Source organism: Clarias gariepinus, chromosome 7 (assembly GCF_024256425.1).
Source record: "Clarias gariepinus isolate MV-2021 ecotype Netherlands chromosome 7, CGAR_prim_01v2, whole genome shotgun sequence".
Taxonomy (NCBI): domain Eukaryota; kingdom Metazoa; phylum Chordata; class Actinopteri; order Siluriformes; family Clariidae; genus Clarias; species Clarias gariepinus.
The window spans coordinates 34,957,488-34,984,840 of record NC_071106.1 but is presented as its reverse complement, the minus strand read 5'-3'; the positions used below and the strand labels follow the sequence as shown (position 1 = coordinate 34,984,840).

General features: G+C 39.3%; 3 protein-coding genes across 10 annotated transcripts in view; 1 reads left to right on the top strand and 2 right to left on the bottom strand.

Moving 5' to 3' along the window:
* LOC128528342 (protein mono-ADP-ribosyltransferase PARP6) overlaps nt 1-3,897 on the bottom strand; it is a 28,244-nt gene extending 24,347 nt beyond the window's left edge. For all 3 annotated transcript variants that reach the window (XR_008360930.1, XM_053501154.1, XM_053501155.1), the window contains exons 1-2: nt 3,643-3,897; nt 1,937-2,060 (exon numbers count right to left, since the gene is read on the bottom strand). Coding sequence is in view for 2 of the 3 variants with exons in the window: in XM_053501154.1 (XP_053357129.1) it covers nt 1,937-1,951 (15 nt within the window). In the remaining variant the exon portion in view is untranslated. The remainder of the gene's footprint in view (nt 1-1,936; nt 2,061-3,642) is intronic.
* A 2,785-nt stretch (nt 3,898-6,682) lies between these two features.
* pkma (pyruvate kinase M1/2a) lies at nt 6,683-20,912 on the top strand. Of its 4 annotated transcripts, none has more exons than XM_053500158.1 (11): nt 6,683-6,762; nt 14,589-14,773; nt 15,030-15,121; nt 15,833-15,964; nt 16,072-16,258; nt 16,398-16,668; nt 16,910-17,060; nt 17,160-17,312; nt 18,996-19,162; nt 19,649-19,830; nt 19,923-20,912. In XM_053500158.1, the coding sequence occupies exons 1-11, from the start codon at nt 6,713-6,715 to the stop codon at nt 20,027-20,029; spliced, it is 1,677 nt and encodes a 558-aa protein (XP_053356133.1). In that variant the 5' UTR covers nt 6,683-6,712; the 3' UTR covers nt 20,030-20,912. The 4 variants fall into 4 exon arrangements, with proteins under 4 accessions (XP_053356133.1, XP_053356134.1, XP_053356135.1 ...); XM_053500159.1 differs by lacking the exon at nt 18,996-19,162 and adding an exon at nt 18,480-18,646; XM_053500160.1 differs by lacking the exon at nt 6,683-6,762 and adding an exon at nt 7,963-8,084.
* Nucleotides 20,913-20,940: 28 nt separating this feature from the next.
* Nucleotides 20,941-26,562, bottom strand: dhdh.2 (dihydrodiol dehydrogenase, tandem duplicate 2). 3 transcript variants are annotated; one of them, XM_053500154.1, is made up of 7 exons: nt 26,317-26,561; nt 25,534-25,645; nt 24,736-24,899; nt 24,396-24,648; nt 24,182-24,306; nt 23,918-24,068; nt 20,941-21,259 (listed from the first exon to the last, which is right to left on the bottom strand). In XM_053500154.1, the coding sequence occupies exons 1-7, from the start codon at nt 26,404-26,406 to the stop codon at nt 21,150-21,152; spliced, it is 1,005 nt and encodes a 334-aa protein (XP_053356129.1). In that variant the 5' UTR covers nt 26,407-26,561; the 3' UTR covers nt 20,941-21,149. The 3 variants fall into 3 exon arrangements, with proteins under 3 accessions (XP_053356129.1, XP_053356130.1, XP_053356132.1); XM_053500155.1 differs by lacking the exon at nt 20,941-21,259 and adding an exon at nt 22,577-22,826 and having other exon boundaries at nt 26,317-26,562; XM_053500157.1 differs by lacking the exon at nt 20,941-21,259 and adding an exon at nt 22,577-22,823 and having other exon boundaries at nt 26,317-26,562.
* Nucleotides 26,563-27,353: the final 791 nt, after the last annotated feature.

The following is a 27,353-nucleotide window of genomic DNA, read 5'->3' as shown; positions in this document are numbered from 1 at the left end:
AAGTGCACTGCTACCCTGGTGCACTTATCCTATTATTTTACTAGCGCTTGGATAGCATCTAGGTTGAAAGTTCTTTCAGCACTCTGGAACCAAGATCTGACTGCCCGGAAGTTCTAATGGCACAAACACATGGAAATCACACTTATTGAGGTCAGGACTGTACGGGGGATGAGCATAAGTCTCAGCCGAGTTCCTGTAATGTGCAAGTGGTGATGTGTGTACAGTTCTCACGAACAGACGCAACTCTACGCAAGCTGGCGACAACTGACAATTTTCATGGATTAGGCGTTCAACTCACTAAAAGTGGGCTCCAAGCCACCTTGGCTGTGTGAAGTCACAAGAAATGTAATCACACGTCCTGGATTGACTTGAACAGCCTTCATAAAATATAAAAAATTGACTTAGTCTGAAATTAAATACTCACGAAATCACGTCCTGTCTCTGTGTGATTATCAGGTGTCCAGAAACTTTTGGCTGTATAGTGTGTATTTATTTCTTCAGGACAAAATAATCAAAGTTGTATTTATTAATTTAAGAGATGCTGCTGTTTAGTTGGACAGCTGGACGTATAATCTCTATGAGACTCTTATACAAACTTTATCCTGCAGTTTAGGCACCATGTGGCAGCACAACATCACTACACTGTGATTCTCTCTCTCGTAAACACTTAACAGAAGCATGACTGATTTTATTGGCTATTCTGTTCGATATAATGTACTAACGCCTGACTCAATACTGAAAAACGGTTACAGTTACATATTTGTTTTTGTTTTTACAGGTTAAAATACCCTTATTAGCTTTCTCTCATCATCCATCAATTATTTTCGAGTTCTAACGTCATGTTCACAACACAGACATCGTGACAGAGGTCATACCTGTGTGCATCAGTTCAAATAAGTAACATAAGCCTGGTAATGAGCTGAGGATATAAATGAGAGAAGAGAGCTATAGGCAATTTTGTATACATACAACAAGTGTAGGATAAACTATAACTAATAAGCATGAACTTTTAATATCAGAACTGTACTGTAGGTTCATTGTTTAAGCATTGTCTGCAAATCTGTAGCAATGACTTTTATATTAGCACCTGCTGCAATTGCCTAAGATCATATTTTACTTTAGGACATACAGTTCGTTGTACAATACAGGTGATTAATATTCAGTTACTTGTCACATGCACCATTACAGCACAAATAAATAATGTTTTTTTTTTATTATTCCAGTTAGGAAGCTCAGGGTAGGGTCAGCCAGGATACATGATACACCGCCTGGAGCGGATAGGATTTAAGGCCTTGTTTAAAGTCTCAACAGTGGCAACTTGCTGCAGGGGCTTGAACCCAAGACCTTCCGGTCAGTAACACAGAGCCACACAAGCCTGGCATGTCATGCAAATTAACTGGAAAAACTAGAGTGAAAAACTATTGACAATGGTATTGACCTTCCAGAGACATGGCCTGGGTCTTCTCCAAACCTAAACGCAATAGACAACTGTTGGACAATGGTGAATAAAGCCGTACCAGTCAAGAAACTTCAGGTTTTAAAGACTTCATACCAAATATTGCATGTTGTAGTGCAATTTAATTTATATTCTTATTATCATGATTATAATTATGTAAAAAATAAACTGAGAGTTCACTTTTGTCTCAATACTTCCACCCATCACTGTTATATACGGCTGTGGCATCATTAGTATCTGATCCCTTGATCTCCTGATGGACAACAGAGCAAACGCTTTTCTGTGTCACCCCTCAGGAAACCTCAGGAGAGATTACGACTAACATGTCCCTGTCAGCTTCTCTTCACACAGCAGTTCACCTAGAGGATATCACCTGTCACTATCTTTAGGGCAGTAAAGTCAATATAAGGAACCCAGGAACCTGTAGTCAACTTGGTACACAAATGACCAACTCGGAGCTTATTAAAGATGCAGTTTTACCATTGGATCAGTCATTTAGAGATGAAACTCTGACAGGTTTGCACTGTCCTCTTCCATTTCACATGAAACACCCCAAAGGCATCGGAGTATACTGCTTACAGCTCTGTGGCTTCTGTATGGAAAACTGTGGAGGAGGAAAAGGAGGAGAAAAACATTGTAAAGCAAAAGAAGCTAAAAATAGCAACAGATGACCGTGTGTTTGTTATTCTAAAGAAAAATGTATCTCGCTTGAATTGCAGTTGATTCAAAAATGACTTTTCCTTGCATGATCAACAACACCACTTTGTAATCACTCTCCATCCCTGTCTTTGCTTAATCATCGACTAGGCACCTTGCCGCGTATCTTAGCAACAACCGTTTCTGGCTTGTGTAACTGTTTCATGAATCATGGCGGAGTGTGTGGGTGAGAGGTGTGCGTGTGTGTGCGTGCGCGCATTCATGCTTCTGCATGTTCTAAATTAGTTTTGTGGAACTGAGTTTCACGTTTTCCGTATTTCATCAATAATTAGTTTATTGCTTTTTTTTTTCGATAAGAATTAAAATAAGCCTAGCTCTTTCACTGGAATTTGTTCATCGAGCAAAAGAGAAAAATAAATGTTGTTTGAAAAACAGGCAGCTCTGTGGTTAGCACTGTCGCCTTGCACCTTCAGGGTTGAGGGTTCGATTCCTGCTTCGGGTCTGCGTGCATCTGATTGTATGTTCTTCCTGTGCTTGGTGGATTTTCTCTTTGTACCCATCTGTGCCCTGTGATGGATGGGCATGTAGTCGAGGGTGAACTCTGCATCTTGCCCTAAGTCTCCTTGAATAGGCTCCAGGCCCCTGTGACCCCCGTGTAAGGATAAGTGCTATACAAGCTAAATAAATAAATGTTTAAAAAACATAGCAGCAATTAGCGCTGAAATCCCATACTGTACGTCCAGGGCTGAGGGTCTGGAGTTTGCATGTCATGCAGTGTATGCTGGTATTCATTAGTGCATGACTGTGTGCTTCTGCGTGTGTTTATTGCTCTTGTGATGAGTTGGCACCCAATCCAGGTTGTACCCTGCCTTGTGCCCTAAGTTCCTATAAGATAAGCTCCTATCTAATATCTATTTTATACTATATCTAATATACTGTATAATGTTAAAATGTTCCCTATTTTGTACTCCAGCCCAATATGACTGTTTATTATCAGAATTTATTTTTTATATAGCAAACTTTATTACATAGAAAAGTATATTGAACACCTACAGTGTTTGACACTCATAGTGATCACAAGCAAGGCAAAACTAACAGATTGTTCTTTTTTTCACTTTTATCATCAGGCTTTCAGTGCAATCCCTAATCCAATCAAATAAACATGTCTTTCTGGTAATTAAAATGCAAAATTATCCCTCTGTTCATCTTTTGTTGTCCTATAACTATGTTAATATAGTGTGTTATTTGTGTGTCATTTTTAGTATAAAAAAAAGAAGAGAGAGGCTTGATTCAGATTTGCATAAACATATTCGCATAGATCATGATCCTGTTCATTTCATTCACCTAATTCCACAGCAACCTGTCCTTCTGCCTCCGCCATGTCCTTGACACACCATTAGCTCTCCTCACACACCTCTGACAGGTTTGCATCACATACCGATACACACCGTATATCACATCAGGGATGCTGGCAAAGGCCACCCCTCCCCCATCTTTCTCTCATCCTCTTTCATCCCTGTATCTCTTACCTTCACTAAAAAAAAGATGGAGGGACCAGCTCATTGCAATCCCTCAATCGCCTTCAGTGGTCTTTCCTTCAGTGATGCCCACTCCTCCTCCTCCTCCTCCTTCTCTCTTTTCCTTGGTTTAAGATGTCTAGGCAAAATGTAAAGTAATCTCCATTTCCATGCTGTTTTGATTTGGATTCCCTCTTTCTGTCTTGCTCCAAATGTGCGTTTAAAGGTGTGTGTGTTTATCTGTTGCAGATCTCTGCTCCTATGCTGGCTTATTCTTTGCCTGACAACACAGAGCAGGATGAGCATGCGTAGAAGGAGCCAGACGCAAGGATCATGTGATCTACAGCTGACTGGCTCTGCAGGCTGAGGGAAAATAGGGAGGAAAAAAAATTCTCTCCCTCCCTCCTTCCCTCTCTCTCTCTTTCTCTCTCTCTCTCTCTTAAATAATACAGATTACTTATACCTTCCAAATGTATGTATAGCTACGTATAGGTAATTGAAAATTACTATATATCTATCTGTCTACCTCTAGGGTCCAGATTTGATTCCTGCCTCAGAATATGTGTGCATGGAGATGGCATGTTCTCCCCATCCTTGCTGGGTTTCCTCTGAGTACTCTGGTTTCCTCCCACAGTCCAAAAACAAATTGCGTGAATGCACGTGTGAAAGTTGTCTGACTACGTTCATAAAAATGGGAATAAATACAATGGTAGACACCACTGGCCTTTACAGTGCCTAGTTGGACTACAGGTTCCTGGATGGATGTACCTATCTACAATATCTACAGTATTTATCTACAGTATCTATCAAGGTTCATAAAGGAAAATTACATGCATGTCTGTTAACATAATTTATATAAACATGTAGACATATACAGGGTGGGTGAAAATTAGCTAGGCAATATTTAATGGCTCTAGAACTTGTCGTATCACTGAAGCACCACCCCATAGTGCACCAACCCATTTTGCTCTTACTGTGCATGCATGGTTAGACAAGGACGTTGACTGGGACCTCATGAATGGCCTTCAAGTAGTCCAGATCTCCAGTGCGGCTATGCAAATGAGGGGGTGGAAGACTTGGAGGCACGGATTTAGGAGGTTCTCAGCAATTCAATTCAATTTAATTTCATTTGCATAGCGCTTTTAACAACTGACATTGTCGCAAAGCAGCTTTACACAATCAAAAAAATTAAGCAATATCCCAAACGACTTCCTTCAGAAGACTGTGCAATCCATCCCCGGCCGTTTGAGGAAACTGGTTAACCCCTATGTTGGAATTTAAAGATTTGCTTTCATTTTCCTATGTAATAAAGTACATGCACAATTTGTTTAAATAAATTTGTATTAGAATTATGGACTTTATTACCAATTTTTACTGCCTGGTTGTGTGAGAAAACCAGGGCAAGGATACCTCTTCATGTCAACAGTATTCCTTAATGCAAGTGGCCTCTTCAAGCAGGATATTGCATACTCAAACTGTCTCACTGCAAAAATGGTAAAAAAAAAGAAAAAAGAAGAAAAAAAGTTGCCTCCAAATTCCCTAGAACTCAATCCAATTGAGACAAACAAGTCCGATTTCTGGAGTTATTTTTTCAGGAAGGATTTATTGCTAACTATTGCTATTGTAATATTGTAACATGGGACTTAAACAATATTCGGTAGGTGGTGTGAGTATTATGGCTAATCGGTGTATACAGGGTGCCCCATAAGTCTGGATCCATAGACAATTTTCTTATATTTGAAAAAGTCTGCCAGGGCTGTTCAAAGGCCAGTGCCCAACACTGTTTGATGATTTTTTTTCTCCTAAAATTATTTAACTAATTTGTCAATTTTCAGTTAATTGCCATGTTTATTGGGTGTATTTAGGGTTTTTTTGTCTTAGAAACTGTGCTGAACACTGGCACAGGACTGGATTTGAACAGCCCTGATGTACAGTATACAGTACTTGCTCTCACTCACACACTCATTCTCCATACCACTTATCCTGTACAGGTTTGAGGAAGGCCTGGAGTTTATCAGACATAGACTTGTGGCACGAGGCAGGGCCCACAGAGACACACTCACTCACTTACTCATTCACTCACTCATCGTCTAAACCACTTCATCCTGCACACAGTGCCGCGGAGGGACCTGGAGCCTATCCCAGGAGACTTACAGTAGGGCACAAGGCGGGGTACACCCTGGATGGGATGGCAATCTGTTGCAAGGCACACACATACACCCACTTATTCACACACTACGAGCAATATGGAACGCCATGGAGAAAACCAGAGTACTTGAAGGAAACCCTCCAAGCACGGGGAGAACATACAAACTTCATGCACACAGACGCAGGGCAGGGCTCGAACCCCAGACCCTGGAGGTGAAATGCAACAGTGCTAACCAAAACACAACCATGTTGCACAAAATTTATACTTTCTTCTTATTTCAGATTCATGATGCTTTTAAAAGTAACTAGATTTTTGTACTTTCGTGTATTTAGCGTGAGGCAGCAGTAGTGGTGTAGTGGTTAACACTGTCGCCTTGCACCTCCAGGGTACAGGTTCAATTCCTGGCCATGTTCAATTACCGTCTCTGCGTACTTGAAGTTTGCATGTTCTCCCCATGTTTGGTGGGCTTCCTCTGGGTACTCTGGTTTCCCCCTACAGATTAGGCTAATTGGCGCTCCCAAATTGCCCAGAGTGTGTGCCCAGTAATGGATTGGCACCCTGCACAGGATGTACCCCACCTTGTGCCCTAAGTCTCCTGGGATAGGCTCTAGGCCCCCCCGTGACCCTGTATAAGGGATAAAGTGGTATATGTAATGAATGAATGAGTATTTAGAGTAAACACAAGATTTAGAGGAGGCAGAGACTGTCAATTTATTTTGTATAGGGTCACAAGAAGCCTGAAGCGTATATATAATTAACAGTATTCTTTGCGTTTTAGCAAAGGGCATGCAGTAGGACTGATTTACAGATTATAATGCAGACTGACAGGCACTGATAGAGTGGGATTATTGGATTGCAGCGACAGTAAGAAGGCTCAGGTAAGATTCACACAAGCTGACTAGCGAGAATGACCCCAGCTAAGGACGGCATATAATGGGTAGTGGGAACAGCAGCAGCAACACTGAGACAGTCGGAGCAATCACGTGAGTGTTTCCACATGCTTTTATCTGCAAAAAACAAGCCTTTTGCAAAACACTGTTATATTGTTTATGGTAGAATTATAGTAATAATACATGTACCAACAGCTACCAAGTTGTATGGGTGTATCGGATCCTTTTAGCAGTTATCTGATTATAAGTAAGCAGTTTGAAATTTTAAAGTGTGGAATAAATCTGGAATATATCTTACCTTAATCTTAGCTTCAGTTGATCAAGCATTTAAATAATACAAATACAAAATTTGTGTACTTTTAACAGGCAGCATGGTGGTATAGTGGTTACTGTCACCTTGCACTTCTCCAACACAGTCGAGGGTACAATTCTAGCATTGGGTCCGTGGGCATGGAGTTTGGTGGGTTTGCTCTGGGTACTCCGGTTTCCTCACGGAGTCATGCAACTAAAACATGCAGACACACACATGATATAGACAATGTGTGACTTAGTTTCCTTGTGCTAAAAAAATTAATGAATAAATAATGCAATAATAAAAAAATGCACAGTCACAGTATACTGTACGATTGATTACACAACTGCAATTCTGAAACCGAACACAAGAGGGCAGCATGGACGGCATAAGTAAAATCAGGAAGTTTACCTGGAACTGGAAGGAAACAGATTGATTACCAGAATTAACCACCCCAGTCCAGAACAATCTGTAATGCACTTTTTTAACGTTTTAATGCTCAAATCATGAGTTCGCATTGCACCTGCAAAAAAGTTAAATAATTTGCATTGTTTTTTGACATTTCACTGTGATGCAAATAATAGAGCATTCATGCATACTTAGCATAAATGTTTTTAATGTTGCATAAACAACAAAACAGCAAAAAGATGACTGTAATAAAAAAAAAACATTCAGCACTGATGCGCGTGCGTTTACAGTGCACAGCATCTTCTGTCTAGTGCGTGTTCGGCTCGTGCACATCAACGTGCTAACTTCTTGTCTTATGATTGGCTAAGTCGGAAAACCTGACTTCCTTCATTTTTTTGGGTCATGTAACCTTCCGCCGACTTTTTTTTCACTTATAGTTAGGTATTTCATTCGAGTTTTTAATGTCCTGCATATTTCATACAATGTATAGCTATATTATTATGGAGTTAAATTGCATCAGTCATTTATATAAGATTTTAAATTGTAGATATTCCAGAGTAAATAAACCTATCCGCCCTTATTTTTTGGCGCAGGAATACATGCGCGTCCTCTGGCTTAAAGTAGTGCCAAGTAACTAAACGCGGATCACCTTGAGGACGCGCGTGTGGCGTGGAAGCGCATCACTCGAGCAGGACGGTCGTTTGAGAGGTATAAGGTAAGCCTTATAAGCTATTGAACTTAGGCGTTAATTTATCGTTATAACCTAAAAACACGTATGTGGATATGTCTATCTACATTGTATTTTTTAGACTAATAAATTCTAGAATTGATGTATTGTAGATATGCTTTGATTCAGCAAAGTCGTTAAATCGGTAATATCCCAAACGACTGTGTTTTATTTAAAAGTGGACTACGTAGGAGTGTTTCACGTCTTATTTAACACCTCAAGTAGTGCCCTTGGAGAGGAAATGCGACGTTATTTGCGATTTAGCCCTCGATTTTACGTCACTTTACGTAACGTTTACCGTACGTTACCTTTTTCTTAACGTTTTTAAAACGATTTTCCATAGAGACCCGATTGCTTTTTTTAAATGAATCTTAGATTTCGGGTATCGTTTTCTGAATACGTGTTAGCATAAATTGACTGACTAGCCAGACTACGCATGCGCATTATGCCTGTCTGCTTCCTTCTGCTTCCCGCTGATGGATGGAGCGAGAACCTTTCGTATTGCGTATTTTATTTTTTTCAATACTTTTGTTAATGCGATAAGATTTATAGGTGTGGGCATTCGGGTGAACATCACGTTCATTTCGTTTAGCAGGAGACCACGAAGCCTGTTACTTTTTGGGGGGAATGTGACGCAGAGTGAACGTGACTTTGAACACATCCGCCGCAATGCTGTGAGAGAGAGAGAGAGAGAGCGCGTGCGAGACGGGGAAAAACGTGAAGTTTAAATAATTGAATAAAGTAAAAATAACACATTGTTAAAGACAATTATGATGGGTTGACTTTTAGAGCGATTTATTTGTTGAGGTATGCGTAATATTTCTAAAGATGTTCGATGTGGTGTAAATCTCAAATCTGTGCAGCACAAATTTGAGCAATTATATATATATATATATATATATATATATATATATATGCATACATATTTTTAAGTTAGTTGGCAAGGTGAGGGGGAAAAATGGCTTTGAATATTAAATAATTACATTACAATAAATCCAACAATTTGCATCCTTACAGTTGGATTCTATTAATTTTTTTTTTCACCCCCTTACAATTTGATAATTTGCCAATACCTGCCCACCAGCCAGCTCAATCATGGGAGGAAATTCCAACACGTGGTTTATCTAAGCCATGTGATGCAAAAGTGTTAGATGTCCCCTTTCGCTTGCTCTCTTTGTTCTCGCTGACTAAAAGAGGAGTGTCGCACCATTCTTTGCACCTAGAGACAGTTTTACTCCCTTGGCTCTCGTGGCATCTTTAGGATTGGCACTTGTAATCTCTTAACGGGTGATGATGCAAGATTTTTTTCCTGTTGCTGCACTCAGTCACCCAGTGCAGGAAAACGCATCTGTTCCTTCCCTAATTTGTCATCTAGGTGGCTTTTCAGTTTGCTTGATTGGATGGTGAAAGGGTACAGGAAGATCTGATCTATTATTTATTTCTCATACACCACGTACTGCTCTGATTACCAGAGGTGTGACTCTGGTCCTTTACATATCCCATTCAATTAATATTTCAAGCTACTTGTTTGTGTGCTTCCATCCGCCCCCCAAACTATGGAGTTCTTGCCTTGGTTTTACTGGTACTCATTAAATTTGCTATAGCAATATCGAACATTAGACTTCATTAGACAAGTTGAAATGTTGCTGTTTCATGGTTTGCATTCTGCACCATCATGGTGGATAGATAATATACCTGGAGACTGGTTTGCGTTTTCGGGCGTAGTTGTATAGTTGCTTGCTGGACATGCAAGCTTAGCAGTGGTAATGAATGGAAAGGTTTCGATAAGCTAAATAGGTTTTATTTGAACTTTTATAGTCATGTCCTGTAGATTCTTTAAGCCATTAGAATACAAATCTGAACAGCACATCAGCGCTAATGCATATCATTTGTTCATCTGTTAACAAGTCCTATGTTTCTCAGTTCAAGTTTTCCAAAACTATTGAATCATGGAATGAAATATTTTGTGCTAAAATCTAAATCCTTAGACTTGATTAAAGCCTTCGATGCTACAGCTGAGGTTTGTTCCAATGTCCCCCCCCCAGTTCAGTTGGCAAGAGAGCAGGTTAGGCAACTGACCCCTTTTTTTTTTTTTTTTTTTTTTTCCCCTCTTCAGTTAGAGGGAGGAAGCAGAAGTTTGTGTGTTGTGCAGCTATACAAACACATACCCTGTCAGCCAGATTACATTCTGAAGTGTCGGTGCTTGCAAAAATATTTGCAAGGGTCAAAAATAAATCCTCTTTCATGTTCAGTGATTACGAGTCATTACTTATTCTCTCTCTCTCTTCCCCTCCCTCTCTCCCTCAGAGCATCTGACTCAGGGGCTGGTAATTTTCCATTCGGTGACTAGGGTTTTAACCCCACCTTCATAGCAAACCGGAAAATGAGTCGTTTAAGTGGAAGTGTGCTGTGTATCTGCAGTGACTCAAACATGCAGGGACCTTACCATAAAAATTTTACATACTCCTTTGTTGTGTTCAGATAATTTGCATAAAGCCCACATGGTCATGGGATCACACTTCTTCTACGGTGTCCAGGTATTCTTGATTGGTCTGTCTTTACAGTATGTACCCTCTCTAGTGGAGAATATTATTGGTTGTCCTTTGCTATTTTCGTGGCCATGCACGTAACATGATCTGGCAATGGTGGTCGCGCTTAGCTTATGCAAAACCAGTTGACTCATGTTGGTCCAAAGCTTTAGGAAAGTCCTAATTGACTTGCGTAGTTTATCTTTGCTTAAGAGAAGAGGATTTCATGTTCAAGTCCTTGCAGAGCATGCAGAAGCTGGATTCATCGGGTTCAGACTCTCAGGTCGCGGTGCTCTGGGGAGGAAAAAAACACTGCAGGAAAGAGAACCGTTCGGGACAATTCAGCTGACTAGGTGTTACTATAGTATGCTGAAAAGCCGGGAGCTCTACCGGTTCGTGAATTTATACGCTGGTTTGTGAAATCCATGACCAAGTATTTATCTAGATAAGGGCTTGAGTTTGAAAGATTAACAGATTATTAGGTGTGTAAGTGGGTTAATAGACATGCTGTAAGGTCTGAAAGTCTAGGTCAGGGTTTAAATTACACAAACTTTACATGATTTTAATTCAGCAGACCTAGAAAGCCATATGCCATTCATAAACCTGGATAACTAGCAGATAAGGTCACTTCCTGTTCTGATATAGAGTTTGATCAGAGGCAGGACAAAAGAAAGCCACATTCTCCTGGTCTATAGAAATTTGTGGTCAAGTCCTGTACACTCTTCTGGTGCTCCATGTTTCCCTGCACTGTCTGTAGCGTTGTTCAGAAACATTATTAGTAACCTGTCAGAAACTGAGTGAGTTTGTACAGATTGTGATGAAAGGGGAAACCACCCTAAACTTACAACAGATAATAACTGCCCAATTTTGGAAAGTGCAAAGCTCCTTATTGCTGCTGTAAAAGAGTGTCTGCAGGGACACCTGATATCTGATGCTTGTAATCCAAGCTGAATAGCTCTGTTTGCGGTTACATTCATACCGGTAAAATATATTGTCTTTATTCCCACTGCGAAAAAACTCTAAATTTCTGTTCAGTTTTGTTGCTTAATAAGATTCAATAGTTTGTGATTGACTTTGTTTGAATGATTTTTCTGTATAGTTTTATAATTCTGTCCTTAGCAAGGGGAGGGGCTGATTTTCATCCCTCACTGTATGTGGGTAAGTCACACTGTGTATGTGTGTGAGTTTCCTCACGTACACCAGCTTACTGGCTCAGCCACGTCTCTTCACCGTGGCATGAGCTGGAGTGGAATAAATTGTGTGGCTAACCACTTGGCTGTGTGTGGCTGTTAACCAGGATGTCCTGACTCATTGCAGGCTGGCAAATCTCCATAATAGAATAGAAAATTTGTTTCCTCTATTAAAATGAGCTTTACTACTGTGTGGGTGGACTCATGACAGGCCTCTCATTAAACTTGATTTTTTTTATTTTTTGCAACATGATGTGTTTTCGGAAGTTTTAAATAAAATAGATTGCTGTAAATTTTATTTTGTTTAAAATTTAACACGGAATATATATATATTCACATATATTTTGCCAGACCTGCAAACCGTTATGCATTTTGAACACCAATCTGATTTCACAAGCAGTGTGTTATGTTGATGTCACTAAAGAGATGTGAAAGGTGTAAGGTGTTGCCCTTTTGTCATGAGTATGCAATGTATCTAGGGCAAGTAATGACTTGCGGAAACAAATTTTTACATTTGTGTGTACACCTAGAGACGTGTGAGTGTAGCTCATGTTCTGTTCTTCCTATGGACCGGCCCGTAAGATGAGCCTACACAAGAGAAAGGGATGGGTTTGAATTCTCATTGAACTTGTCCAGCAGTCATGGATTCATGGATCGTCTAACCAGCTGGCAGAGCTCGCACTTCTTTAGCACTCGTTTCCTCCTTGTGGAATATGGCTTTTCAAAAACTCACATTCTGTAAGCCCTGTAGGAGGTCTTGGAATTTTCCAGAACGTTTGGATGGACTCTATGATCTCCAAAGCACAGGGCACACCAGGATGTTTGTGCTCATGCCCTGATGTGTGTGCTTAAATATAGCGGTTATGCAGAGTTAATGTAGTTATGCTGCCATAAAGAGGGAACTTTGTTTTTTTAACAAATCCGAAATTAAATAATAAGCACATGAGCAGTGCATAAACTGAGCAAAATACAGTAATAAATATGAAAAAGTGACAGAGAAAAAAATTGTCCTGCTCTTGAAACTCTTCATAGAGCAAAAATGTATAAAAAAAATATATATATATGAAGACTAAAATGTCTGAAGAGCAGCTAAAGTACTTGCTAATTCTTGTAGTCGTCACAGGAGCAGAAAATGTTTTTGGTCAAAGTGCCTTGTCTCATGACCTTCAGTAGAGTGCACTATTGATTTGTTCTATTATTAGCCATGTGGGTGCACGATAGGGAATATGCTTTTGAGATATAATTATATAATCCAACAAGCAAAAGAATGCCTTTGGTGTGTGTGTGTGTGTATATATATATATATATATGTGTATATATATATGTGTATATATGTATATACACACACATTTTCTTTTTTTTTGGATAAAATAAAGACTCTGGAATGCAATTAAATTTTTTTTGTCAAACTCAACATGGTAAACTGCACCCTTTACGATTGCCTAAATTACAAAGAAAGAAAAAATACCCCATATTCGGCAGTTACTAAAGGCAGTGGGATTACATTAGCACAATGGTTAGTATATACATGTTTAACTTCGCTGTTTTAAACTTCTTTTTAGAACTTTTCCCCCCAAAGAATTATATTTTAAGAGATGAGTGATTGTAATACAGCATTTGCACTAGGTGTATACACTATGTATGCACCTTTCAAAGATTTAAGTTTAAAGTATAAAATTTTGCGTACATACTGTAAATATACTCAGCAAAAAAAGAAACGTCCTCTAACTTTCAACTGTTTTTACTTCCAGTAAACTTAATGTGTAAATATTTGTATGAACACTAAGAGTCAACACCATAAGACATAAACTAAAAATGTTTCCCAATGTGTGCCTGAATGAAGGGAGGCTCAAAATTAAAAGTACCAGTCAGTATCTGGTGTGGGCACTAGCTGCTTGAAGTACTGCAGTGCATCTCCTCCTCATGGACTGCCTATTGGGGACGGTCTGAGCACTGATGGAGGGATTGTGTGTTCCTGGTGTGACTCGGGCAGTTGTTGTGGCCATCCTGTACCTGTCAAGCAGGTGTGATATTCGGATGTACCGATCCTGTGCAGGTGTTATTACACGTGGTCTTCCACTGCGAGGATGATCAGCTGTCCTTCCTGTCTCCCTGTAGCGCTGTCTTAGGCGTCTCACAGTGCGGACATGGCAATTTATTGCCCTAGCCACATCAGCAGTCCTCATGCCTCCCTGCAGCATGCCTAATGCATGTTCACGCAGATGAGCAGGGACCCTGGGCATCTTTCTTTGGGTGTTTTTCACAGTCGGTAGACAAGTCTCTTTAGTGTCCTGCGTTTTTAGAACTGTGACCTTAAATGCCTAGTTTCTGTAAGCTGTTAAGGTCTTAACGACCATTCCACAGGTGCATGTTAATTGATTATGGTTAATTGAACATGCATGGGAAAGCATTGTTTAAACCCTTTACAATGAAGATCTGTAAAGTTATTTGGATTTTTACAACATTATTGTTGAAATATACAGTCCTGAAAATGGAATGTTTCTTTTTTTGCTGAGTATATATATTAACGGGGTTTTGGCTCCTAGTAAACGCAATGTTAAGTCTTCATTAACATGCTTTAAACTGTTCAGTTTGTTTTCCAGCTGGCAAAGTTCAAAATCATATATATATATATATATATATATATACTTTAGTTTATATTCATGTAAAGTATTTAGTCATTAATGTTTTAAATAAATTAGATGATTGCTGATTTTGTAGCATTTCTTCTTTAATTCAGTTTCCCTTGTTTTCTGTTTCTGGTATATTTCAAGGACATCACCAGGCAACTCTGCTTTCACCATGTCGCACACAAAGACTCAGGACTTGGGCTCGGCCTTCATCCAGACACAGCAGCTGAACGCTGCCATGGCCGACACCTTCCTGGAGCATATGTGCCTGCTAGACATCGACTCTGAGCCTACCACTGCCCGCAACACCGGCATCATCTGCACCATCGGTCTGTTGATGCACTGTTGGAGATTTGTTTTATTTTTACATTTTAATGTACATTGCTACAGGGCTTGTTGTGCTTGGCTTGCCGTTGGAAGTTCATCAATTTACTGGAACTACAGCTTAAATAGTAGTGCCAACTGCAAAAAAAATCTTGTTAAAAATGCTATGGGCTAATATAAATCAGATATGCATTAGGATATCAAGTTGGTGTTGCATCATGTGCTCAGTATATGAGGTGTTTCTCTGCTTTCTTGTTGCAGGGCCGGCCTCTCGCTCCGTGGACATGCTGAAAGAGATGATCAAGTCAGGAATGAACATCGCTCGCATGAACTTCTCCCATGGTTCTCACGAGGTTCGGCCTTTTCTTTTAATCTTGGTCATGTGTATCCCTTATCTGCATGACACTACCAAATTATCAAGTACTTAAACAGTGACTGAATGATCTCTGCTTGGGCTCAAAGATCGTAGACCATCACCGTGCCATTCACGTGATTATGATAAAGATGTCAGGGTCATGGTGAACACTAAACTAAAGAGTTTGCTACTATAAATAACTTGTCATTTCAGAGCCAAGCCTTATCTCACTCTTTAAAAAAAAAAAAAAAAAAAAACCTGCACTGTGTGTTTAAAAGGTGAGGCTCAGAGTTGCTGTCTGAACAAGTCTGTTCTGTTAAGAACTGCTTAAATCTAGCACTTCAGAAACTCGAACATAATAGTTATTAACTTATTTTTTGCTTGGGTTTTCTCAAATCCTTTAAATCCCTTTCTTTAATTGGATCTCCAATATTCAAACACGGGTAATATTCTGTTAATGTGTCTACTAAAAGGACACTCTCAGCTGGCTAGACTACCAGTCAAAGTTGGGACACGCCTCCTAATTCCATGGCCTGCAAATGTACTTGTGCCTTGCAATGCCTTTATAATAACTCTAATCTGTGGTACTGTTAATTGTTCATTTCTGAGGCTGGTAACTCGTAATGAACTTTAACTTTCATATTGATCAGCTTAATTGTCAGGTGTACAATCAGTGTTACAATTTAATTAAGGCTTGTTTGTTTTATAGTATCATGGTGAGACCATTAAGAATGTTCGTGAGGCTTGTGAGAGCTTTGAAGCAGGCAGCATTCATTACCGACCTGTAGCCATCGCCCTGGATACCAAGGGCCCTGAGATCAGAACTGGACTCATCAAGGGGGTACTTGGATAACAGTTTTCAAAAATCTATGCTCATTCTAATTTTCACAATACTGTAACACACTATATTAATGATTGTAACGTTCTCTCCCTGTGTGTCTATGACAGAGTGGCACTGCTGAGGTGGAGCTGAAGAGGGGTAACCAGATCAAGGTGACACTGGATGATGCCTACATGGAGAACTGCGATGAGAATGTCCTTTGGCTGGATTACAAGAACATCACTAAGGTGGTGGAGGTGGGCAGCAAGGTCTACATCGATGATGGTCTCATCTCTCTTCAAGTCGCAGAAATTGGTGCGTGAAGTATTGAGAGTTAAACAAAACGAGAATATGTGAACATTCATGCTTGTATATATGGCATATTTAAGTTTCTCAATTTCTATGGTTTGTGCTGTATAGATGGGTCTTAATTCTTCTCTCTTGTTTTTGATAGGCTCGGACTATCTCTTGTGCGACATTGAGAACGGAGGTATGCTGGGCAGCAAGAAGGGCGTCAACCTGCCCGGGGCGGCCGTGGACTTGCCTGCCGTGTCTGAGAAAGACATTAAGGACTTGCAGTTTGGAGTGGAAATGGGAGTCGACATGATCTTCGCCTCATTCATCCGCAAAGCAGCTGATGTCCATGAGGTCAGGAAGGTGCTGGGAGAGAAGGGGAAGAACATTAAGATCATCAGCAAGCTGGAAAACCATGAAGGAGTTCGTAGGTAGGTGATAACATGGGCACCACTATGTCTTCTATCCATAATTTCACTATTCTTATAGAACCTAATTGTAGCTTAGCACATGAATAGCTGAGTAAGTCAAAAGTACGTCTAAAGTTTTTAAATTTTTAATTTAACAGACTTGCCAGATTTAGCAGGCATTTCCATTAACTGTAATATTTTCACTTTTGTATTTTATAATTATAATAATAGTTGAATTGTTGCTGGTGTTGCTTGCCTTAAGGTTTGATGAGATAATGGATGCCAGCGATGGCATCATGGTTGCCCGTGGTGACCTGGGTATCGAGATCCCCACAGAGAAAGTTTTCCTTGCTCAGAAGATGATGATTGGACGCTGTAATAAAGCTGGCAAGCCCATCATTTGTGCCACGCAGGTTGGGGTTTAATCATTGTGTATTTATTGTCCTTATTGTTTATCTCTGATTCTTAAAAACACAAAGGTGATGTATAACTCTCATGTCCCATGTTTCCAGATGTTGGAGAGTATGATCAAGAAGCCCCGTCCCACACGTGCTGAGGGCAGCGACGTGGCCAACGCCGTTCTGGATGGGGCTGACTGCATCATGTTGAGTGGAGAGACTGCAAAGGGAGACTACCCCCTGGAAACAGTGCGCACACAGCACATGGTATGTACACCATCTTAAAGTACATTATTTATATTGTTACATTTGTATTTTAATCATGTGATATTATTATTATTATTATTGCTGTTGTAGGGTCAGAATCCAAAGAAAGCTTTAGAACAATTTCAGCAGCTGCTAAATAATTGAAGGTTATGAGTAGCATGAATGGCTGTGCTGTCCTTGTACCTAACATCGCTGCATGCTGCCAGACTTTTTTACCTTGTTCAGCAGTTTTCTGCTTTCTATTCACTCCGTGCTGTACTCTCTCAATGCGGAGTCACCCATGCAGTCCAAAGGGGTTGTAATGTGCATGTGTGTGCCGAGCCTTCATTGGCCTTGAACACCATGCCAACTGGTGTTTAATCAGGCTTACAGCTTTATTCCAGTTAATCTCCAGCACTGTTATATGGCTTCACTTTTTGACCAGGCTTATTTAAATGTTTGTGTGCTGCATTCCTGGCTTCTGTGTTTTGTGTTTATTTTTGTTTTGTTTGTGTGTGTTTTTATTTATTTATTTATTTTTTAATTTTCCACTTTTTTTCTAACTCTGCTTAAATGTATTTAAATAGGTGTAGTGCAAGCAAAAAGGAAAAATAAGCTTTTAATGGATTTGCGCTTTAGTACTCTTCATTTTCAAACTGTTCCTTTTAAAGCTCTAGTCATGACCAGTGGACTAATTGTGTTTAACTCCTTTAAAAAACTGTATCTGGCTGTTGTCTTTTCTGCAAGACATGCATGTTTACACCTTCATTCAGTAATAACCCTGTTTTTAGTTCTGTACCTGAATCCGCTTTGGTTATCTTTGATTTAGTAAAGAATTCAGTTTGTGGTGATAAACTTTAATTGGTGTTTAAATGATAAGGAAAATGTTCTTGCATGACTGACTAAAGCCACATGGATCTGGGACCAATTCTAATGTAGCCATCTTATTTTTTTTGTCATCCTAACTCTTCTATCTTCTGTGATCTGTAATCTAACATTTGAATTAATTATTTTCCTTATGTCCTCTTTACAACATTGTCTTGTTTACATCTCCCTTTTCTTTACTTCTTTGTCTGCGTTTGCCACCTGCTTTCGCTCTCTCTCTCTCTCTCTCTCTCTCTCTCTGTGTCTGTCTGTCTCTCTCTTTTAATGCCTCTGCCTCATGTGCTTGCTGCATGGTTGAATCAGATCGCCCGTGAGGCTGAGGCGGCCATGTTCCACCGGCAGGTGTTTGAGGACCTGCGCCGCTGCACAGCCTACTCTACTGAGCCTGCTGAGGCCATCGCCATTGGGGCCGTGGAGGCTTCGTTTAAAATCCTTGCCCCCGCTTTCATAGTGCTCACTGGCTCTGGCAGGTAGGCAGGAGGTTAAGTTCTGAAGGACAGCTGCAGCCAGGAAGTATAGAGCAGGGACAGACAGGGAGCACAAGAGAGGGGGAGAGAGAGAAACGCAAATGTTACAGTGGGGTAATGTGCACCCAAGTTCTACATATAATATATAATTGATTAGTTTGCCAAAAAGGTGTGATTTTTCTTAAAAGAACGAACATGTCAACATTATGCCTCTCTCTCTCTGTCTCTCACACACGCACTTTGGCAGTGTGTGTGTTATTGGTGATATGTCTGATCTGTTGTAACTCCTCCCTTTCCTACTCCACCTCCCTCCACTGGGTGGCACTGTGTCCTTTCCCTCACACACACTCAGATTGCCAGAGAGGCAGAAGCAGCCATGTTCCACCGGCAGCTGTTTGAGGAGCTGAGGCGCTCTGCAAAACTAAGCCATGACCCCTCAGAGGCCGTAGCCATCGGGGCTGTTGAGGCCTCCTTCAAATGCTGTGCCAGTGCTCTTATTATTCTCACCAAGTCTGGCAGGTAAGATGAGACAGCTAGGGCAAGGAGGAAGGATGCAGGTCCCATGTTCATGTTACCCAAGTACTTACTATCCTCATGGCCTGGGTATATCTCTCTCTCTTTCTACCTATCCATCTAGAAAATTTGGTGCTAATATTTGGATTAACAAGCCTAAAGCCCCCAAATTCTTTTAACTTGTATTGATTGGATCATCTCCCATTTTATTGGGGAAAAAAAAACCTATAATGGGGTGGAATAGGAACATTCCACAAAACTGTTTAGACCAGCAGGATTTCTGCTTTAAGTGTCAACAGACTTTATGAAGGTATACTCATTTTCCCCTTCAGTTGTAGATGTTTGTGGTAATTGTTTTATCTTTTCTCAGTGTTTAATTTTGAGTACATCACAATGTACTTACAGTAGTTCAGGTTTTGAATTAAATAATATAAATATTTTTTATTATTACTGTATTCCCCTAGACATTGTAGTTCTTCTGATCGTTTCCAGGTCTGCTCATTTGCTTTCCCGGTACCGCCCCCGTGCTCCCATTATTGCAGTAACGCGTAATGGGCAGACGGCTCGCCAGGCACACTTGTACCGTGGCATCTTCCCTGTGTTTTACAACAAACCTGCTCATGACGTCTGGGCTGAGGATGTTGACCTACGCGTCAACTTTGCCATGGATGTTGGTAAGAGGAAGCTAGAAGACTTGTCTATTTAAATCTTTAACTTTTTTAAATTTCTTTTTTAATTAAATTTTTTTTTTAATTCTGTTATTTAGGCAAGGCTCGGGGATTCTTCAAGAACGGTGATGTCGTTATCGTGCTTACCGGCTGGCGTCCAGGCTCCGGTTATACCAACACCATGCGCGTGGTACCAGTGCAGTAGACCTCCACTCCTCTTTATTCCAGCCGTTCTAACCTTTCCTCCTGCTCCTTTATTGTGCAAGCACTTCTAGCAGACTGGAATTAGCAAGGGTTTACCTGTAAAAGGCCAGTTTTTATACCAATGTCTAATCCCAGTCTAGTACTTCTGCTAATTATCTATTTTTCCGCACTCGTCAACCCTTATTTTATCCCACACACAAACAGCAAAGTATTATTCCTTACGAGTCTGGCGTCTTTCAGTCTGAGCGCAGGGTAATAGAGGTGTAGATCAGAGCTTGTGCACTCAGTATTCTTCTAGAACATTCCCACTGACTGTAGAACCAACACGAAGGTGCTGAAGCAGAAAGGGTACACTAGCAGCTCTGGTGTTCCTCCTACCCCATGACCAAGTGCAGAGGAATGTATTTGCAAGTGTGGTTTTCGTCTTGTTTTATTAATTGGTGTTTTTTTTGTTTGTTTGTTTTTTTTGTGTGTGTTTTCTGCACTGCACTCCCACAGCTACTGTAGGCAATGTTACATCCTGTATTATACTTGACACTGAAATATTGAGGTGTTGGGGAAACCAGCACCTTATGAAATATATATTTTTCTCTCCTATTGAGAAACATTGTCAGATAGTGTTAGATGTGTTCTCCTGTTCAGTAAGTTGTTTCAAATAGAATCTAAAAGAAGAGAGAGAAAAGTTAGCAGTGATTTAATCACACTTCCTCTCTGTCTCTACTTCCATGCTTGCATTTCAAACTCTGAGCGTCTCTGTGCAGGTCTCGTATCCACATGCTTCTCTGATTGTGACACTAGGATTTAAAATATGTATTGTGTGATGACTTTACTCTGCTGCATTGTCAAAGAATGGATCAATCTAATAAAGAGAAGAGCACCTGTCATGACTTTTTTTTTTTTTTTTTCTTGAAAGTTGCACTTTAATTGTCAATATTTAAACATGTGTACAGGTCAAATATTTAAATATAGCATGTGACACTGAATTGTATGATGTATATTGCAGCCTTTACTTTGAAGTTTTCATATGCATATTTGGTTCTGAAAATCATAGCAGTGCATCAGACCACCTCATGGCTTACTCTTTTAAAACGGGACATCAAAGGTTTGAAGGTGAATAAAGGTTATTGGGGGTCTTGGCTGTAGACCACTCCCACTTGCTTCCTGCATTCATCCATGATAGCAGCCAGTAGAGCCGAGTCCTGGTGTGACATTCGGGAACTCTCTTTCAGTCCTGGGGGGGAGGGATAAGATGTAGTATCCAGAATTAAATTACATTAGTGTCTCTGGAAATTTAAAGATTGACACAAATTACAGCAAAGCTCAAATTGCCAGTCTCTGACTGGATATCACTTGGAGATGATTTCCTCCTTGTTCTGGGCTGTTTTTGATGGATTACTGACTTTAAAAAAAAAAAAAAAAATTGAGATTCTTTCATTGAATGGAACTTCAATTCGCTGTAATGGAGGTCCAGTGATTCTTCTGCTCAGACACTGCTGATTCACCTGTTCTGTTAATTACTACTGTAGGTTAAGTGGGTTGTAATTATGTGTTGGTGAAATACAAACTGTGCTGGACACCAGCCCAGATTCCTGTTCTAGTGTAGGCTTTGATTTGAAGCTGACTTTGGGCTGAAATAAAAAGGAAAATGTAAAATCTCATGTAAGGAAATGTACTAGTGGGTACATTTGGGCCTTTCTGTGTATATCTCAAATTATTTATAAATACTTAATTAAAAGAAAACCTTAATTATTTTCCTGAAAGCACTATACAATTCTAACTGTTCTAAGCATTCAGGTGCAACATGTACATCTTCTCTGCAACAAAGTATAACGGTTGCTTCCGACCAAGCAATCTGGTTAGACGAGGTATTCCACAAGGTGCTGATAATAGACAGTAACAGCAATGTAAGTATCACTCTGCATGACGGGGATACTAAAGACACTAACTGTCGCAGCCTGGGTGAAGGTAGCACATGGACAGTCTGCCAAAACTAGTCACAGAAACACTTTTTCGAGAAAACACAATGGATCATAAAAAAAATTGACCCCTTAATAATTGGTTCAAACTCATTCACAAACAAAGCTAATTAGCTCCTTACTCAAGGCTTAATCCCAAATCACTTTCCAACCACTGATCAAGGGAACTACTTGATGTCTGTGATAATGGATTGTACACCCTAGAGCACTAGCTTTTCTGCTATAAAGAGGAAATTGAGATTTACAAGACTACTGTCCGCTGCCTCCATGTTTTATTATTTTCACCTTTTGGCTGCATGTTACCAGTAGGAATTTAAAATAATTTTCACTCAGGTTAATTACAGTTTGGTTGCATTCGTGGAGAGAGATGTGATGGACTGGTTAAATAAAAAAAAACAATCTGTGGATAATAAATTATGTTTGTGGAGCTGATGAAGCAATATCCGGAATAATATCACCCTCAAGGTCATGCTGTCATAAATGTGCCAAAGCACTTGCGATTTCCTTAGATGAATCAGAAGTTTGCTTTTATTACTTGCACAAGTAACTACAGGATGTGAAGTTTGTACAAGTTGTTTTGAGAATTTTTAATTATTTTATTTTGAGAAATGCACCAAAATGACTGAGACAAATAGTAATCCATGGTAGATGGTATCCAAAATCTTCGCTGTTTAACTGTCAGGTAAAATTAGTGGGCTGCATCAAGCAAAGAAAACAACTAAGGAGATTTAAAATGACTGGAACAGGGTTAAAAACCCTTCAACACATTATTAAAAACATGGAAGGATAGTGCTGAACCGTCAACTTTGTGAAAGAAATCTGCTAAAAAAAAAAAAATCATGAATAGAGACCACTTGGTAAAGTTGCATAGTAAAAAAAATTAACAGTAAAAAACATAATTATGTTTAATAATGAAACTAAGAGCATTTCCATACAGACACACAATGTAATAAGAACTCACAGGATTGGGAATAAACAGCCGGGTAGCCATAAGAAAACCACTTCCGAACATAAAGATTGAACTTTGGAACAATAGAAAAAGGTCATTTGGTCTGATGAGTCCAGATTGAGCCTTTTCCAGAGCGATGGACGCATCAGGGTAAGAAGGGAAGCGCATAAAGCGATGCACCCATCATGCATAGGGGCCACTGTGCAAAAACCTCTGGAGGCAGTTTTGGATTCAGTTGGTCAGGTCTAGGCTCAGCAACTTAATGTGGCTATTAAAAAAAAGTCAACTGATGACCTGAATGGACTGAACGATCAGGTTATCACATCAATGTACTTTTTCATCCCTGATGGCATGGACATATTTCAGGACTCACATTGTTAAGGAGCAGTTCTGGGAGCAAGAGGAATAATTTTCAGACATGAACTAGACACCACATTGTTTGCTGTAATCAAAGCTAAGCGTGATGTTTCTGTATTTATCGATACACAGTTGTACAAGTTCATGTCGAAAAAAAGTTAAGATTTTTGTAGTTTGTATTTTTACCCTTTGTTTAATTTTTTTCACCTTGTTTGCAATAGATTGATTGATGGTAGCAAATTTTAGTGAACAATTTTAGCGATCGCACTACCATTTAATGCTGAATTTTGTTTTCCGATGCTTTTGGAAAACTCGACCTTGGTTGGTTTGACTTAGGAGTCTAAAGAGGCGACTGATAAAATTGCACTGACTCACTAGAGAGAGACAGAATTCCCATCCCAAAAACTGACTAGAGGTTTGTAATAGCTCTCTCAATGTGACCTTGAATTTCCAGCGAGAGAGAAAGAGAGAGAGAGCCATCTGGTGGTTGGTTTATGACAATAACAAGTTTGCTGTCTATTGTGTAATGTAATGTGTATATTAGCTCTAAGGTTAAATAACACGCACCAGAATCTATGTCTTCGCGTCCCATTAATTCGAACCTCACCTTTAAGGAGACACTGCCTCACCTCCTCAGCCTCATATCTCATACCAGTGCTGTTAATAAAGTTGAGAGGAAGGTATGGTTCAGGTATCGGGTACTGAGTCTCTTTTCCATTGACAATCAGTGATGTAGGAGACCACATAGGGGCAGGGACCTGTTTAAAGACATGAACAGAATAAAACTTGACACGAATCTGACCAGAGCTGTGCACAGTAGTGAGGTTCATGCCTGCGTAGTTAACATTACCACTATTATCTGAGCACTTACCTTGATAGTACCTTTAGTCCCAAAGATAACGGCTTCGTTTGGCAAATCGACAGCTATCGTGCATGTGCACACAGCTAATCGTTCCCTAGAAAACTTCAGAGTGACCACCATGCTCTCGTCTACTCCTGCAGGTCACGTCAAACAGGAAGAACTAAATTATTTATCAACCACAACCGAATGTATTCAGAGTTTTTAAGAGGCTCTAAGCACCTACCTGAGTCCAAACAGACTCCACTAGCCTGGATGCTTTCAGGTTTCTCCCCATCGTACACCATGAGGACAAACTGTAAACAGTAGATGCCGATATCGAGCAACGCACCTCCTCCCAGCTCCTTCTCAACGGAGCGCGAGATGTTCTTCAGGCATGCCCCAAAGTCTGCTCTGACCAACTTCACTTCCCCTACCGCTTCCTGCGCCAGCAACCTGGAGATCTCCAACGAGGCTGGAAAGAAGCGTGTCCACACAGCCTGGACGAGACAACAGAGGGAAAAAAAAGACTGATAACCAAACGTTACAAGAATCTGATGTAAAAAACACGATGTACACCTGCTTACTTCCATCAAGAAGACATTGTTGTTTTTTGCTGTGGCCACCAGCTCCTTCGCCTCTCTCAGATTCATGGCTAGAGGTTTCTCACACAGAACATTCTTCTTAGCGTTAAGAAACATGATGCCTACTGGGAGATGATGAGGATGGATGGTGCCCACATACACCACATCTACCAGGGTACAAGTGAAGATAAAGGCAGCTAGTAAGATTTACAGCAAGTGTCTAACAAATAAAAAGACTCAATGGTATATGGACATGCTGTGCTTTAAAGGGGACTGAATATCCAAAAATACACTTTTAAAACACTTAGATAAATAAAAAATGTAAAGGAAAACCATTCATGTTTTTTTGTACTTTCATTCATTTTTATATTGGCTCGGGCTTAAACAAGCCAATGAGATTTTTTTGCCTCATATAAGAAAAGCCCCTCCCCTGCTCAGCTCTGCTGCTTTCTAGAGGAGCGTGGTTCAGCAGTAACTCATTTTCATAGACACTGAAACAGCGAATTTGCAGGAGGAGTAAAATAAAGGTTGTTTAACATCTTAGAGAAATAGTAAAATATGGAACTTAAGTATTCACCACCTTCAAGAAACTTTTTTATGAAACATATTGCAACAGAGTTGGACTTAATTGTGAATCTGCACCATCAGGCAACACAAAATAGTGCATTATACTGTAGTGCATAACTAATATTTAGGAGGACCACTTTCAGTTATTGGTTATATTACACTGTATTTACCGAAGTTTGTGCATACATTTTACAGTATATTCATGTGTGATATACAGTACTGTAGACCCCATACCTATTTCGGGATCTTTGGCCAGTTCCTCGTAGCTGCTGTACACTTTAGGAATGCAGTGTTTCTGAGCGAACTCTTCTGCTCGCTTTAAATTACGTGCTGCCACAGCAACCACCTGAAATTCATTACCGTTTAAGTCATTAATACGACTGAGGAAGAAAACAGGACACATGAAATGACTGATATATTTGAGGACCCAGTTTGTGTTAGTGCCAGCAAAGCTAAACAATGTTCTCAATTATTTATTTACTTATTTTTAAATAAATACATACATTCTTTTACTGCATGTGTATATCTTTAACTATGCTACATTTTTTTGGATTACTCACAGTCATGTACGAGAATGGTAAAAAAAAAATTATGTTAGATCATGTTTACTAAATCTAATGGATCATATTATCGGCTCTAAGTTTAATATGTTTTAGATTCCCAGCAAACAAAAACACTGAAAGTGAAAAATCACTGAAAACATTAGAAAGTGTGTCAAAACTTTTTACTGGTACTGTACATACACACTGCAGAATATACATTATTTTTTATAACTATTTAATATAAACAAACCACTGATAATATATCTGCTACACTTTTATATTTGTATATACTGATATTATTATTATTGTTATATTTGTTGTTGTTCTGTTGTTCGTGTGTGTGTGCGCGAGCGCCACTTACTGTAGGCCACTAGGTGCACTCATTCCCCGCGTGCACAGTCAGTAAGGGAAAGCGGAAGTGGTTAAAGTATAAATTAAAGTGTATTCTGAGGAGTGTTTACAGTATCTGCACTACCTGCTGCTCTTCAGGAGGAAGAGTCTTCAAAGCCACAGTAAAGTCATGGCTGATTTTCCCAGCGCTGCAGATTCCCCACCTGAGCACCATGACGGCGACACACACACACACACACACACACTATGGTCAGATCAGACAGCAGCTCCTGCCGAGTGGACTTAAGAGTGTTCAGGCTCGGTCAGTAATACTGTAAGAGTCCAGGGTAGGGAGCGAATGACCGAGGGCTCACCACCTCACCGGAAGTAGAAAAGCGAAAATACCCAGCAGGCATTGCGCTGAAAAAAAGACACAGCATTAATGTCATGAAAATATTATTATTATTATTATTATGATTATAGACTTAGCATTGTCGTGATAATATTACAAGAACAATAATAATTATTATTATTTATATAATTATTATTATTATTTAATAATTTAATAATAATTATATATTAATTATAATATATATAATTATATACATTATATATATAATAAAAAAATAATAAAAAAATAATATATTATTTAATAATTATTATTATTTTATTATTTATAGAATTATTATTATTATTATTATTATTATTATACCTTAAATTTCCAGAGAGAAATAAATATTATACTACTACTACTACTACTACTACTACTAATAATAATAATAATAATAATAATACTAATACGACTACTAATAATATTTATTTATTTATTATTATTATAATTATTATTATTATATAATGCTAATATTACACTTTTTAGATATATGGGAAACAGTGGAATGTGTAACTTGAACATTTAAATGAAAAATTCAAGTGAGAAAAAGTGCTTCTATTTATCATGAATTATAAATTATTAATAGATTTTTTTTATTGTTAAAATATTTGACTATTGGTTTAAAAAATATGACACTGGCAACTCTATCTATCTATCTATCTATCTATCTATCTATCTATCTATCTATGTTAAAGAGTAGTACATACTGTAAATATGAATTTCAGCTTTTGTGTCAGAAATTTTATTAACACTTACATACTGTACATCAACACTTGTAACACAAATGAAAT